This window comes from Thalassophryne amazonica, chromosome 4, assembly GCF_902500255.1.
Source record: "Thalassophryne amazonica chromosome 4, fThaAma1.1, whole genome shotgun sequence".
NCBI classification, from domain to species: domain Eukaryota; kingdom Metazoa; phylum Chordata; class Actinopteri; order Batrachoidiformes; family Batrachoididae; genus Thalassophryne; species Thalassophryne amazonica.
Window position 1 is genome coordinate 135,537,387 of NC_047106.1, and position 17,288 is coordinate 135,554,674.

Here is a 17,288-nt window from a genome sequence, read left to right on the forward strand (position 1 = left end):
GACTTTCTTTGCTAACAAAATTTTAACTATTAGAGAAAAAATTACTCATAACCATCCCAAAGACGTATCGTTATCTTTGGCTGCTTTCAGTGATGCCGGTATTTGGTTAGACTCTTTCTCTCCGATTGTTCTGTCTGAGTTATTTTCATTAGTTACTTCATCCAAACCATCAACATGTTTATTAGACCCATTTCCTACCAGGCTGCTCAAGGAAGCCCTACCATTATTTAATGCTTCGATCTTAAATATGATCAATCTATCTTTGTTAGTTGGCTATGTACCACAGGCTTTTAAGGTGGCAGTAATTAAACCATTACTTAAAAAGCCATCACTTGACCCAGCTATCTTAGCTAATTATAGGCCAATCTCCAACCTTCCTTTTCTCTCAAAAATTCTTGAAAGGGTAGTTGTAAAACAGCTAACTGATCATCTGCAGAGGAATGGTCTATTTGAAGAGTTTCAGTCAGGTTTTAGAATTCATCATAGTACAGAAACAGCATTAGTGAAGGTTACAAATGATCTTCTTATGGCCTCGGACAGTGGACTCATCTCTGTGCTTGTTCTGTTGGACCTCAGTGCTGCTTTTGATACTGTTGACCATAAAATTTTATTACAGAGATTAGAGCATGCCATAGGTATTAAAGGCACTGCGCTGCGGTGGTTTGAATCATATTTGTCTAATAGATTACAATTTGTTCATGTAAATGGGGAATCTTCTTCACAGACTAAAGTTAATTATGGAGTTCCACAAGGTTCTGTGCTAGGACCAATTTTATTCACTTTATACATGCTTCCCTTAGGCAGTATTATTAGACGGTATTGCTTAAATTTTCATTGTTACGCAGATGATACCCAGCTTTATCTATCCATGAAGCCAGAGGACACACACCAATTAGCTAAACTGCAGGATTGTCTTACAGACATAAAGACATGGATGACCTCTAATTTCCTGCTTTTAAACTCAGATAAATCTGAAGTTATTGTACTTGGCCCCACAAATCTTAGAAACATGGTGTCTAACCAGATCCTTACTCTGGATGGCATTACCCTGACCTCTAGTAATACTGTGAGAAATCTTGGAGTCATTTTTGATCAGGATATGTCATTCAAAGCGCATATTAAACAAATATGTAGGACTGCTTTTTTGCATTTACGTAATATCTCTAAAATCAGAAAGGTCTTGTCTCAGAGTGATGCTGAAAAACTAATTCATGCATTTATTTCCTCTAGGTTGGACTATTGTAATTCATTATTATCAGGTTGTCCTAAAAGTTCCCTAAAAAGCCTTCAGTTAATTCAAAATGCTGCAGCTAGAGTACTGACGGGGACTAGAAGGAGAGAGCATATCTCACCCATATTGGCCTCTCTTCATTGGCTTCCTGTTAATTCTAGAATAGAATTTAAAATTCTTCTTCTTACTTATAAGGTTTTGAATAATCAGGTCCCATCTTATCTTAGGGACCTCGTAGTACCATATCACCCCAATAGAGCGCTTCGCTCTCAGACTGCAGGCTTACTTGTAGTTCCTAGGGTTTGTAAGAGTAGAATGGGAGGCAGAGCCTTCAGCTTTCAGGCTCCTCTCCTGTGGAACCAGCTCCCAATTCAGATCAGGGAGACGGACACCCTCTCTACTTTTAAGATTAGGCTTAAAACTTTCCTTTTTGCTAAAGCTTATAGTTAGGGCTGGATCAGGTGACCCTAAACCATCCTTTAGTTATGCTGCTATAGACGTAGACTGCTGGGGGGTTCCCATGATGCACTGTTTCTTTCTCTTTTTGCTCTGTATGCACCACTCTGCATTTAATCATTAGTGATCGATCTCTGCTCCCCTCCACAGCATGTCTTTTTCCTGGTTCGCTCCCTCAGCCCCAACCAGTCCCAGCAGAAGACTGCCCCTCCCTGAGCCTGGTTCTGCTGGAGGTTTCTTCCTGTTAAAAGGGAGTTTTTCCTTCCCACTGTAGCCAAGTGCTTGCTCACAGGGGGTCGTTTTGACCGTTGGGGTTTTACATAATTATTGTATGGCCTTGCCTTACAATATAAAGCGCCTTGGGGCAACTGTTTGTTGTGATTTGGCGCTATATAAAAAAAAAACAAACAAACAAACAATCATTTCCACATAAATTCAGCATTATTTCATCATAAAGGACGGGTGAAGTGATCAGAGCACGGCAGCTACACGAGCTGCTAGCTGTTGCGTTCATTGCTCATACGACATTTTGAAGCGTCAATGATTATCGCCCCCCGCAATATCACGCAAGGTTCAAATGAGACTGCGCTGCCCTATTGAAGTCCTGTGTACTGCAGACTGCTTGATGTCCAAGACCACCTATGGGTAGACTTGAAGATAAGGTTGTTTTGCTGGAGTTTGCATGCGATGTGGATGAATGATTTGAATATGAGAGCTCTTCCATGATCAGACCCTGAAAGTTATCAGGGACTGCACAGGACAAAGCACCCAAGTTGCTGGACTCCACATATCCCTAACAAATACTCAGTCCTTGCAAACACTGAACAGACAAGGAGCCAGAAGACATCACAGATAAATGCAAGATTTCACCGGAGCAGAGTCAAAAGATGCCAAAGAGCACTCACACAACCTGTGTATTGGCTGGCTGTGATGTCCACCAACGTACTGGGGAGCCAACAAATTCTCAGGATGTCCTAGAGAGCAGCCACGACAACCAAACCAAATGTACTGCAAAATACAAATCACATAAAGGAACAGAGAATGAGCCTTTTTTTCCTGTGAGATGACGAGGTCCACAGACAAAGGTGGGCATATCCCTGCGACTTGCAGCTGTCCAGACATCTGTGCTCACAAGTCACAGCTGGAGAAGACCTGCAGCGGCTTGTAGAATGACCTTGCCTAACCTCACCATGAAGCGCAGACATCAGCATGCTATCCTCACGTGGAAATAAATTAAAACAGGTATCACCTGTCAGCTGCCACGTCAGCGCACTGTACTGCTGGACACCACCACAAGGAGCATGCAACTGAGGGATTTCCCCACATTGTAATAATTAAAAAGCACATATTTGCAAGGGGGTAACCAGCAGATCACTGTGCGCTGGACACGCCATGCTGGCTGATGTGTTCATGACAAGAGAGCCGACACTTTATGAGATGAGAGCATCAGGTAATTCATGTAAAACATAAAAGGGTGAACAGTGATCCACTTCATTTTATTGCTTCCTGGTGTACGTCTAGGCAGAGGCTACGTCCACTAATTGTAACACGAATTAAGTATTATAAATTGTGGGGTTTTTAAATTTTTTTTGCTGTGTTCGTGCACGCAAACACGAGCGTGCACAAAATGATCGCCGCGTGATCGTGCACGCCTGTCCGACCGTGTGTCCCTCCCGACAGCAGGTGGACTGTTTCGTGGTTCCCCATTTTGTTTTCCGTTTGCGTATTTTCGGCCGGTGTTGCAGACCGAACGGTTCCCCCTAAAAAGTGGTCCGCCCTGCCTCAACTGCACACGCGTCATTTCAGACCACAGCAGCTCTTCTGAGACGGACTGTCTTCACCCAAAGAGATAAAATGGATTAATGGGATTATTAACCATCAGATAACAAGGTAAAACCTCTTAAATCATTCTAAAGTCAGTTTTAAGCAGAAACGTGGTGATAATCTGTGAACTGTGGCTGATGATGCATGCGCAATAAAGGCAGGGCGGACCGATTTTTAGGGGGGACCGTTCGGTCTGCGACACCGGTTTCTGCTTCTTTCCCCCAACTTCATGTTATGTGTGAAGCGGCCCTTAGAAAATGATCAACCTCGCATGCATAGTTCTTCAATTTCAAAGTTTGAGAGTTTGGAAATTTATATATATTTCCAAGCTTTCAAGTTTAGGAACCACTTTTACCATGTGTCATCATGTGTGTCATTTTCAGATAAACTCAGTGTGCCATCAGTCTGAGAAACATCAGAACTCTTACCATCAGTATGTGGTTGTAAATTACTGCATGGACCTGAGTTGCTGGCTGGTCGTGATCCTCCACAGTCGTCTCCATTAGCTTCTATTTTCAGTGTTCTGTGTTCAGCAGAGGTGCTAGAAAGAAGCTCCACTTCTGTGCGCTCATCTCTTTGGTTTTGCTGAAGCTGTGATGACTGTGGTTTTTCTTCATCTTCACTCTTCACAGAGACAACAGTGAAAGGGAACTTTGTGATGTCAGCCTCCCTCAACCCATGAAGCTGCTTTCCCTCCTGACTGACCCAGAGTTCCTTCTGTTCCACTTTAATATTTGTAGGCCTAGAGTCATTTTGGACTAGATTCATTGTATGTTCCTGGTGCTCAGGGATAACATCATCTTTATTCACCAACAGCTGCTGCGGGTCTGCAAGAAAGAATTTAAATGGATAAATTAGGAATGATCTGCTGAGGCCAATCCCCGATGGGAACAGGCGAAAGAAGATGATTCATTATAATAAAGCAGTATAGTGGTGTTTGTGTGTGTGTTCTGAATATTAAGGGATTATTAAGTGAGCGCGAGGTGTATACGGGAAAATATCAGACTGAGGTCTAAGAACAGACCAAGCATTTGCAAGGTCCCTACAAAAAACACCCAAATCTGATATTTCCATACAGAAGAGCAAGCAAGGTTATACAACCCCTGGCAAAAATTATGGAATCACCGGCCTCGGAGGATGTTCATTCAGTTGTTTAATTTTGTAAAAAAAAGCAGATCACAGACATGACACAAAACTAAAGTCATTTCAAATGCCAACTTTCTGGCTTTAAGAAACACTATAAGAAATCAAGAAAAAAAGATTGTGGCAGTCAGTAACGGTTACTTTTTTAGACCAAGCAGAGGAAAAAAATATGGACTCACTCAATTCTGAGGAATAAATTATGGAATCACCCTGTAAATTTTCATCCCCAAAACTAACGCCTGCATCAAATCACATCTGCTTGTTAGTCTGCATCTAAAAAGGAGTGATCACACCTTGGAGAGCTGTTGCACCAAGTGGACTGACATGAATCATGGCTCCAACACGAGAGATGTCAGTTGAAACAAAGGAGAGGATTATCAAACTCTTAAAAGAGGGTAAATCATCACGCAATGTTGCAAAAGATGTTGGTTGTTCACAGTCAGCTGTGTCTAAACTCTGGACCAAATACAAACAACATGGGAAGGTTGTTAAAGGCAAACATACTGGTGGACCAAGGATGACATCAAAGCGTCAAGACAGAAAACTTAAAGCAATATGTCTCAAAAATCGAAAATGCACAACAAAACAAATGAGGAACAAATGGGAGGAAACTGGAGTCAACATCTGTGACCGAACTGTAAGAAACCGCCTAAAGGAAATGGGATTTACATACAGAAAAGCTAAACGAAAGCCATCATTAACACCTAAACAGAAAAAAAAAAAACAAGGTTACAATGGGCTAAGGAAAAGCAATCGTGGACTGTGGATGACTGGATGAAAGTCGTATTCAGTGATGAATCTTGAATCTGCATTGGGCAAGGTGATGCTGCTGGAACTTTTGTTTGGTGCCGTTCCAATGAGATTTATAATGATGACTGCCTGAAGAGAACGTAAATTTCCACAGTCATTGATGATATGGGGCTGCATGTCAGGTAAAGGCACTGGGGAGATGGCTGTCATTACATCACCAATAAATGCACAAGTTTACATTGATATTTTGGACACTTTTCTGATGTTTAAGGATGATGAAATCATTTTTCAAGAAGATAATGCATGTTGCCATAGAGCAAAAACTGTGAAAACATTCCTTGCAAAAAGACACATAGGGTCAATTTCATGACATAGGGTTAATGTCAACGAGCAGATGTGATTTGATGCAGGTGTTAGTTTTGGGGGATGAAAATTTACAGGGTGATTCCATAATTTATTCCTCAGAATTGAGTGAGTCCATATTTTTTTCCTCTGCTTGGTCTAAAAGAGTAACCGTTACTGACTGCCAAAATCTTTTTTTCTTGATTTCTTATAGTGTTTCTTAAAGCCAGAAAGTTGCCATTTGAAATGACTTTAGTTTTGTGTCATGTCTGTGATCTGCTTTTTTTCCACAAAATTAAACAACAGAATGAACATCCTCCGAGGCCGGTGATTCCATAATTTTTGCCAGGGGTTGTATATAAACACGCGACCTTACGGTATCGCCCAAATATGAAAGCTGCTGACGGCTCATAGTCAGACCTGTTCACCTCCGTGACCAACTTGCTAACAGATGGTCCGGTCGTTAGCTGTTAAGTTTTCAAGTGCGTTTTTTTCAAATTCTATTTAGATATTTATGGAGTATGTTGATGTCTGACTTGGTTTTTCTCATTGTCTTTTTAGCTTTCTGGTTTTGCAATGAATGTCATATGCATTCCAGACCAATTGTCATGGTAACCAGTCTGACATGGGAAAATCTCAGACCAGAAATCAGCCAATCAGTGTGCATTAGGGTGGCTGAAAAAAAATATATATATTTTTTTAATTTCAAGTCGTACACCCCTTCATTTTAAGAGAAACGGTGAAGAAAACATGTTAAAATTTCATGAAAATCCATCATGTCTAAGTGGTCTCCCAAGGCCCCACTGTTTTTTTTGCAAAATTAGAAATTTCAGCGAGTCTCGTCCAGAATAACGCCAGTGTCATTACACTACATAAAGAATTCTATCCTTTCCAGTTTGACTGAATTTAACCTTTGGTCATTAAAATCAAGAACAAAATGTATCAGAACCAAAATATGATGAACATTTATTGATTTAATTATATGGCTTTCAACAAATAGATACATTTTCGTTAATACTATTACACAAGTATTACAGCGATTATATGTTCCACTTAAACTAACTTTTATTCAAACTTAAACAATATTTCCACTTAAACTTTTATTTAACATTAAACTGCAAAACCAATGACCTATTAGTTATTGAACCAGTACAGGTGACAACATTAATAATGTAACAAATCAGACTATTATTGAAAAAGTAACATGAAAGAACCATTTTTGCAGTACATTAATATCTAAAATATAGGAAAACTGTTTCAATGCTGAAATAATCAAACAATTTAAAGTTACTCTTAGCGTGCAATCATAATATGAGAACAACAGTTAACAGGTGTTTCGGATTGTCTCTAGTTCAGACATGCATGAGTAATCAAACAGTAAGACTGAATTCACATGAGTCGTTGCTTTGTAGCATCTGTTGTTGGGACTAGTTTTCAGTGGTGCTCAACCACCTGGTACAGCAGTTGTCGCTGCTCGCCACTTTTAGTCAGGATTTCATTGAAATCAGCTGCACCTTTTTGTTAGCAAATGTTTTAGATTATTACAATAAATACAAGAAAAGCCTTTATTCATCCCTCAATGGGGAAATTTCAGTGTCACATCGCAGCATAGAACAGTAGGAATAGAAGGGCATGCAATAAAACAGACAAGTATCTCTTAAAAAACAAGAACTAAAAAAAAGCACTGAGTGCCGGGTAAAGCTAAGGCTACCATTGTTCAGTTCAATGCTGCACTGCCGGGATGATATACACTGTCGGGATGTAAAAGTGATCAGATAAAGTGACTTCAGCGTGAAATGTAAGATAAGTTACTCTGATATTTACAATATGGACAGGTTAAAATATAGTAGGTAAAGTGACTTAAGTTTGCACCATAAGTTAAATTATTGCACCTAATAAATACAGCAGGTAATGACATGATTATTGTCCTGGTTGCTATGGTTACCACAGTACTAGCATTGCTCACTGTACAGTCTGACAGCAGCTGGGAGAAACGATCTGCAGAATCTCTCCCTCACACAGCGAGGGTGGATGAGTCTGTCACTGAAACTGCTCTCCAGAGCAGACAGAACGTCCTGCAGGGGGTGACACTTGTAGTCCAGCATAGATGTAAGTTTATGCCAGGACCCTCCTGTCCCCCACCTCCTGCAGAGTCCAGAGGACAGCCCAGGACAGAGCAGGATTTCCTGATGATCTTATCCAGTCTTTTCCTGTCCCTCTCTGTGATGCTGCTGCTCCAGCAGACCACACCGTACAGGATGGCTGAAGCCACCGCCACAGAGTCATAGAAGGTCTTCAGGAGTGGCCCCCTCACTCCAAAAGACCTCAGCCTCCTCAGGAGGTAGAGGCGGCTCTGACCCTTCCTGCAAAGTGCGTCCGTGTTGTGAGTCCAGTCCAGTTTGTTGATCAGATGAACACGTAGGTACTTATGAGTCCACTCTCTCAATGTCCCTTCCCTGGATGTTCACTGGGGGGGAGTGTAGTGTCTGAAGTCCACCGCCATCTCCTTGGTCTTCCCCGCGTTGATGAGGAGGTGGTTCCTCTGACACCAGTCCACAAAGTCCTGCATTAATCCTCTGTACTCCACGTCATCGTCGTCCATAATGAGTCCAATGAGGGCGGCGGCGTCAGAGAACTTCTGCAGGACACAGCTGTCCGTGTTGTGTCTGAAGTCTGCAGTGTAAAGAGTGAAGAGGAAGGGCGCGAAGACTGTTCCCTGGGGGGCCCCCACACTGCAGGACAGGAGGTCAGACACGCAGTTCTTGGTCCTCACAAACTGGGGCCGGTTTGTGAGGTAGTCCAGGACCCACTCAGCCAGATCCTTGTCCACTCCTGCAACCACCAGCTTGTCCCTCAGGAGCCGCGGCTGGATGGTGTTGAAAGCGCTGGAGAAATCAAAGAAAAGAATCCTCACAGCACTGCTGGGCCTCTCCAGGTGGGACAGCGAGCGGTGCAGCAGGGAGATGATGGCGTCCTCCACTCCGATGCCGGGCCGGTAAACAAACTGCTGTGGGTCCATAGCAGACCTCACCGTGGAGCAGAGGTGACACAGGACGAGGCGCTCTAAGGTCTTCATCAGGTGGGATGTGAGTGCCACTGGCCTGAAGCTGTTGAGGTCCTTGGCGTGCGGTGTTTTGGGCACTGGGACCATACGTGACGTTTTCCACAGGTGTGGCACATCCTCAGCTTCAGGCTCAGGTTGAAGACCCGCTCCATGACCCCACACAGCTCATCTGCGCAGGATTTGAGGAGCCTAGGGCTAATCGAATATTATAATAATTTGTAGTTCACACTAACATTCTGAAGCACTGAGCAATTTAGTAGTGTTCAATGATTAATTGAATGCCATAGGTATTAAAGGCACTGCGCTGCGGTGGTTTGAATCATATTTGTCTAATAGATTACAATTTGTTCATGTAAATGGGGAATCTTCTTCACAGACTAAATTATGGAGTTCCACAAGGTTCTGTGCTAGGACCAATTTTATTCACTTTATACATGCTTCCCTTAGGCAGTATTATTAGACGGTATTGCTTAAATTTTCATTGTTACGCAGATGATACCCAGCTTTATCTATCCATGAAGCCAGAGGACACACACCAATTAGCTAAACTGCAGGATTGTCTTACAGACATAAACACATGGATGACCTCTAATTTCCTGCTTTTAAACTCAGATAAAACTGAAGTTATTGTACTTGGCCCCACAAATCTTAGAAACATGGTGTCTAACCAGATCCTTACTCTGGATGGCATTACCCTGACCTCTAGTAATACTGTGAGAAATCTTGGAGTCATTTTTGATCAGGATATGTCATTCAAAGCGCATATTAAACAAATATGTAGGACTGCTTTTTTGCATTTACGCAATATCTCTAAAATTAGAAAGGTCTTGTCTCAGAGTGATGCTGAAAAACTAATTCATGCATTTATTTCCTCTAGGCTGGACTATTGTAATTCATTATTATCAGGTTGTCCTAAAAGTTCCCTAAAAAGCCTTCAGTTAATTCAAAATGCTGCAGCTAGAGTACTAACGGGGACTAGAAGGAGAGAGCATATCTCACCCATATTGGCCTCTCTTCATTGGCTTCCTGTTAATTCTAGAATAGAATTTAAAATTCTTCTTCTTACTTATAAGGTTTTGAATAATCAGGTCCCATCTTATCTTAGGGACCTCGTAGTACCATATCACCCCAATAGAGCGCTTCGCTCTCAGACTGCAGGCTTACTTGTAGTACCTAGGGTTTGTAAGAGTAGAATGGGAGGCAGAGCCTTCAGCTTTCAGGCTCCTCTCCTGTGGAACCAGCTCCCAATTCGGATCAGGGAGACAGACACGCTCTCTACTTCTAAGATTAGGCTTAAAACTTTCCTTTTTGCTAAAGCTTATAGTTAGGGCTGGATCAGGTGACCCTGAACCATCCCTTAGTTATGCTGCTATAGATGTAGACTGCTGGGGGGTTCCCATGATGCACTTTTTCTTTTTGCTCTGTATGCACCACTCTGCATTTAATCATTAGTGATCGATCTCTGCTCCCCTCCACAGCATGTCTTTTTCCTGGTTCGCTCCCTCAGCCCCAACCAGTCCCAGCAGAAGACTGCCCCTCCCTGAGCCTGGTTCTGCTGGAGGTTTCTTCCTGTTAAAAGGGAGTTTTTCCTTCCCACTGTAGCCAAGTGCTTGCTCACAGGGGGTCGTTTTGACCGTTGGGGTTTTACATAATTATTGTATGGCCTTGCCTTACAATATAAACGCCTTGGGGCAACTGTTTGTTGTGATTTGGCGCTATATAAAAAAAAATTTGAATTGAATTGAATTAAGTATGATATCAAATAAAATCTGATTTTCATGCCCATACCTGCATACTGCTTTGTTGTGTGTGACCTCTGAATATCTATGCTTTCTTCATGAAAAAGACTGTGGTTGCAATATCAAGCATGGATCTCTTCAGATGGGTAGGATACACGGTGCACTTCAGCTGGGAGGTTGGATTCCATGGAGAGTCAGCATGAGCTTTCACCCTGTGCATGTGTGTGTGTGAGATCCGGCTGATCCCCTACCGAACTGTTCCAAATCTATTATGCTTGAGACTGGATCTCTTGAAGTTTATTTAAGTTTTATTTATTTGACAGGCCATTGAGCTTTTGAGAGATGATTTTGCATCAGTTTGTAATCAATATTTTACAGACCTGATGAAAACTGACCTTAGTTTTGGACAAAGACTTCATATGCGCCAAATCCTACTGAATTTTACTGATCTTTAATGCCTCTGAGAGACCACTTGCACTTATTAGATTGGCTTAAAATTTCACAGGCATTGTTTTCTCAATGATTCTCACAAAATAGGGGGGTGTGCGATATCAAATTTGAAAAATAAAAAAATTCCTGTACATTTTCTGGCCACCCTAGTGTGCATAGCATCACAGCCATATAATAAAGCATTTTATTGTCGTGAGGAATTGAAGTCAGGCCTGGAAACGTGCTGGTGCTATATGTTGCTGCATCCAACACACAATGTAATTGTGTTAGATAGTGATGAGTCATTTGGTGCGTTTACTGTCAGAGATTAAAAAATTTTTTTAAAGCACAAACCCCCCCCCCCAAAAAAAAACAACATGCTCAGTTCTGTAACTCTTTCAACTTTTAAAATAAGTTAATTTTCTTATTGTGGAACAAAACGCTGTCGTTCTCTGGTTCAGGCTGAAAAACAGTGGGACTTCTTTTTAAAATGCTGTGTTTCTTCAGCCACGACAAGGGATCATTTTCAGACGTCGTCTTCCAAAATCAGGAAGCTTTATGTGGATATGTCTTTGTCAGACTGTGATGATGAATCTGACTAAAATGAACAGGTAAGATTAAGACTTTATATTTACTCTGTGTGAATGGTTTTAATATTTGTAACAGACTGTTTGCATGAGGACTGCAGCTTTCAGCCAATCAAGGGACAGCGTCAGTGGACGCATTTTGACTTATGAGTAATGCACAAGAAACTTGTGACAACAACTGAGTCATACACTGGCATGCGTCGAAAATATTGTGCATGCCCAAATTTTTTTGATGTACTTGCTGTATTACGACGTTTATCAGCATGGTTCAACGTGCTCTTACCTTATACAAAACATACCCATAATCTATTAGCTGTACATCTGTGTATGCCACTGTTTTTAATACTGTTAGCATACACTGGCTAAATTGTCAAGAAGTGACAGGGGTGTTACAGCAACAAGACTGCTTGTGACCAATTTATCGGGGCAACTGATCACGTACACCTTTGCTGGTGGGGCAGGGAGGGAGAGCATCTGCTGAAATTGCTGAATAAATGTACATATCATTCATGACTGACAGATGTGTGCACGTCCACAAGAGGGTGTAACGCGCGTTGCACAAGGTGAGAGTAGCAAATATAAAACTGGTCACACTGAGGCAGATCGTGCATGTACAACAATGTCTGACACAGGGTCTAAACATCTCATCTGTGTTATGACTGATATAACTAAGGCCTACACAGGCCATCAAGACCCTTTGATGCTGGTGATTATCCCCGGATACCGTAGCATGAAGGAGATAAGGGTCTAGGACTCTATGTGTCGTACTACACAAACTGCTGCAATCATAATCCTTTCAGTTAGCTTTGCTCATGTCTGAATTCAGATTCCCTGCTGAGCTGGGACAAAAACATGACAAAATCAAGGATGGTAACTTCACTTTCTTGGAGCAATAAATGATTGAGAGTTTTTACATTATAAACATTACATATCTTTTTTTATAAAACCTTTCTCATCCTGTTGCATGAGTATTCACAAAATTATTGGTAGAATATCTGATTATGGAAAATATTTGGCAGTTATAAAAATATAAGTTATCAGTAATACAAGAAAAACAAAAGGTTAGTGAACAAACCTGCTCTGTATAAGCAAACTTGAGGATTAAAAACTGTAGCCAGCTCTTTCCATCCTTTGTTCTCTTCTTTTAAAGAACAAATTTCTTCTTCATAGTCTGCGATCACGCCTTCATATTCTGAGACCACTCCTTCAAACAACTCAAATATTTCTTTGTCATCAGCTGTGAGCCGGAGTCTCAACTTATCCCTCAGCTGTTGGACTTTAGACATGTTTGTAGAAAGCCTTTAAAAACACACAAAAGAAAGAATCATGAACCAAGTGAGTCACTGAATCAATGAATCAAGTAAGAGATCAGGGTTTGATTTAATGCTATCTCTCTATATGGTGTAGCGTCCAAGCTGTTTTTTTTTTGGGGGGGGGGGGGGGGGGGGGCTTTTTTGTTGGTGTGTTTTTTAATACACTTTTTCAATTCAATTTCAATTTATTTTCATTTATAGCAATCAATCAATCAATCAATTTTTTTATATAGCGCCAAATCACAACAAAGTTGCCTCAAGGTGCTTCACACAAGTAAGGTCTAACCTTACCAACCCCTAGAGCAAGCACACAGGCGACAGTGGTAAGGAAAAACTCCCTCTGATGATTTAAGGAAGAAACCTCAAGCAGACCAGACTCAAAGGGGTGACCCTCTGCTTGGGCCATGCTACCAACACAGTTGACAATACAAATATACAGGAAATTTTTGTCTTTTGTTTCTATCTGTACCTGAGCGAATGACAATCTCTGCTGCATTTCTCCATTCACAGCCAGAGAAGCCTATAACATTTATTTATAAAGTGCTTTACAGCAGCCAGATGGTGTCCAAGGTGCTTTACAGTAAAACACAGATCTATTCATAAAAAAAAATAATAATAATAATAATAAAACACACATGCAACAAAGTAAAAAAAGAACATGTCACCTCTTCACTAGGTGCTAAAAGCCATCTTAAATAAATAAGTCTTTAATTTAGATTTTAAAAAGTGCTAGGTCAGGAATAGGGGGTAAGTCAAGAGTTAGCTTATTCCACAGTCTGGGGCCAACTACCGCAAAAGCACGATTGCCCCAGAGTTTGTATTTTGACCTCGGAACATCTAAATAAACTGGCCAGATACCCGTAATGTCCTACTATAACAGCGCAGAGTTAAAATTTCAGACAGGTAAGGAGGTGTAAAGTCATAAATAGCTTTAAAACAAACATTAAAATCAGTTCTAAAACAAAGTGGAAGCCAGTGGAGTGAGTACAAGACAGGTGTAATATTCTCACGTCTAAAAGTGTTTGTTAAAAGACGAGCAGCAGCATTCTGAACTAGTGATGGGATGATGATACCTCAAGGAGTGTATTGACACACTATACAAACTGTGTATGCACTGTGTTGACACTGTGTTGGTCACTCAATAGTGACCCCTGCAGTAGTTATAAAATCATTGCAGGTAAATAAGATGGAAAAGTTACCGTGCTGCAAATGCAACATCAGCCTGTGAAATGGTTAATCGCCAGTCCTCTATTTAAAATATGATCTCATCATTGCAAAATTTTATGTGCTCAATTTGTGTGTCGAGTTAAGCTGTTCATGAGAAGAGTTTAAAATTTGCTTAAAACCTTGTTTGTGTAAATGCTAAGCTGAGTTGGTTTGTAAAATATAGCAAATTTGTCTAATAAAATTCAGAGTTAAAATTTGTAACTTATGTATGGAAATGTGATAACTTAAGTGTTAAAGCATACGAAATAAAAGACTGAAAATAGTACAAACATATCTAATTGGAAAAATAACAGTAAACAATGCCCAAAGGAGAAAAAGATTTCTTATTTGGCGTCAAAAGATCAAAATTATTCCAGACTGGGGAAATGTCTTTGAACGATCCATGAAGTCAGTGGAACAAGGTGAGGGCAAGAAAAACTCCAACAGCAAAACTCCATCCAACAAATCCGCAACATGTCGATAGTTTGTTTCCTTATAAACACAATTTGGCACGGCGCAGCCGAACGACACAGTTCCTGTATCGGTCACGTGATTTTTTCTTAAAGCGATACGCGCACCGATACGGGGTTTCACTCTTGTGTGCTCGGCACAGTGTTGACGCACCAGTGTTGTTCATCCCATCACTATTCTGAACCAACTGGAGGCATGGAAGAGAAGACTGGTTAATGCCAGCATAAAGTGCATTACAATTATCAAGTCTAGACCTGATGAAAGTATGAATGGCTGTCTCAAGATTACATCTACTGAGGAAGTGCTTTACTTTAGCCAAAAGACGAAGCTGGAAAAACCTTGCTTTGACAACAGCGTTTATCTGTTGATCAAACCTCAAACAGCTGTCAAATATCACTCCTGTTTATTTTTTAAATCTGTCCACTGAACATTAAAATCTGGAAGAAAGGCATCATGAATCAAACATTTTAAAATTGTTTTAAGCCTGTGGGAGCCCGTGAAGCTGTTAATTACTGATTGTTAAAGCCAAAGGCGTTGGTAAATGAACAAACTCCCACATTTGAGATAATGACAGTTATGACAGTGGCAGTTATTAAAGCAACTTAACTCTGGTATGAGAAGTATTTAACGTGTGCTTTACCTCTATGCCTTGGTAAGCAGGAGGAAACATTAACGAGGCTGTTAACCACATAAACTAACCCATGCACTGTGGGTGCGCTGCTCTCTTGATTTTCTTGCCGCCGTTTAAAAAAATAAAAAATGAGCTTCTCAGGGTTTCTGAATGCAGCACCAATGGACGCCACAGCTCGCGCTCTTCACAGTTGCATATGATGTAAACACATAATGTGCTGTGCAAACCTGGAACCTGAAAAGATTCCATTGAAGGTCTAGTTTTGTGAAAAATATTGATTTTACACGAGTCTGTAAGAGTGACTGAAATTGCACCAGAATGGGCGGGAGCTCACTGGGCAATGTCATTCAGAGGAAGATCAAATGGTCTGGAACACATAACCACTGTAACAGGGGTAGACTCAGACAGAAACAAATTCCTCTTTTCCCATTTGGAAGTGTCTCACCCAAATTGCCCTTACGAGCAAGCCATCCCTACTTTCTCCCCTTCTCAACATGCTGGGCATCTGACAGCAAGAAGACTGGAGTATAGCTGTTTCATCTCTTTTGTGAATCTTTCTTCAAGTACTCTGGATATTCTTCTGGGTTCATGTCTGACTTTTTTTCTGGATTTTGCAACAGCACTAATCTCTTTCATTGGTGGGACAGGAGTGTTTTTCCAGAGGGTCCATAAGAATGCAATTCTCATTTACATTAATATTAATGTTTACTCATAAAGTTTGACTAGGAAGACCAGGGTCTGAAAATGTAATAGATATTTTGTGAATGCTGACACAGTGACTTTGATTTTCAATCAACAATATTTAACCCAAGTTAGAATACTCCGACATGAGGTAAACATTGACAGTACCCAAGAATGTCATGCACTGCAATGCAGAAGAGTGGATGTACACAGTAGTAACGCAACACTGTTCAAAGAGTGCAGTAGTGACACGAGGAACGCAGTGGTATGCAAGACACATCTGGAAAAGAAAGCAAGTCACAGGACATAAAAATAGGACCATACAGCTAGGCTACCAACCAACTGTAATAAAGCAAAGCAAGCATAGGAACGACTGCAGATGGAACCATTACCGCGCGAGATAACGCCACAGTAAACAAGCATTGGCCTGCTACTGAAGTCTTTCTAGTCATAACGTCCACAACCAAAACGTCGAAATGCCAAAATGCCCACAAATACACCAAAACGTCCACAGATTTAAGCCAAAACGTGCACATGAGATGTGTTAAAATGAGGAATTTTGGCTGAAAATAATGGTTGTCCGTTTTATTTCATGTATTTCCACAGGTCACTATTTTCTCAAAATGCTATAATTTCTACATGCCTTATGTGATAAGGTAATAAATAATTTAACAAATACATACAATAATATTATATTTATTGTAGTACCAGTAAACTGTGGACGTTTTGGCAAATATATGTGGATGTTTTGGTATGTGGGCCTTTTCGCCTTGTGGACCTTATGACCAGCACCCACGCTAACTGACTTTAAAATAATTTACCAGTTCAAATCGACATCAAGCAAACAAATAAAACCGCGCGGCGTAACACACCGAATCCGATTGCCAATTTGAAAAGTGCGACGACGACTTGACCAAGTTGACCTGATACAACTCGTAGCACATCATTAGCAGCAGTTAGCCGCTGGTTTTTACAATCTTACCAGCTATTGGACGCTTTACACTAACTTCGTTTTTTCTTCTTCTTCCAGTTTACCGTCGTGTTTTCGAGCTCTTTAAGAAATATACTTACAGAGTGAAGTTTACTTTGTTCCAAGAAGAAATTTCAGTGTGCCGCTCGCTAGCTGTTATTTTTTTTTTCTTCTTCGTCGTCGTCGTCGTCGTCGTCTTTTTCTTCTTCTTCTTCTGAAATTCCGGCAGGCTGTACACCGCAGGGCGTAATGCTGCCCTCCACAGGTCAAAGCGAAACACTAATTAAACCCTCTCATAGAACCCAGAAGAATGAAGGAATTTCACCACAGCCCTCTCTATAAAAACCGACTTTTCCCCTGACCCCAGGACTGTTCATAGGGAAAACACAGACAGGCCCAGATCAGACAGATCTGCAAACAACTAATGTCTACTGCAAGAGTACAATTTGCA

At 41.0% G+C, this 17,288-nt stretch overlaps 1 protein-coding gene across 1 annotated transcript in view; it reads right to left on the bottom strand.

Moving 5' to 3' along the window:
* Positions 1 to 17,015, bottom strand: part of LOC117508803 (zinc finger protein 350-like) — a 44,588-nt gene extending 27,573 nt beyond the window's left edge. The window contains exons 1-3 of the mRNA XM_034168634.1: positions 16,939 to 17,015; positions 12,641 to 12,864; positions 4,130 to 4,338 (exon numbers count right to left, since the gene is read on the bottom strand). Coding sequence (XP_034024525.1) covers positions 4,130 to 4,338; positions 12,641 to 12,851 — 420 coding nt within the window. The 5' untranslated portion in view covers positions 12,852 to 12,864; positions 16,939 to 17,015. The remainder of the gene's footprint in view (positions 1 to 4,129; positions 4,339 to 12,640; positions 12,865 to 16,938) is intronic.
* Between the last annotated feature and the right edge of the window lie 273 nt (positions 17,016 to 17,288).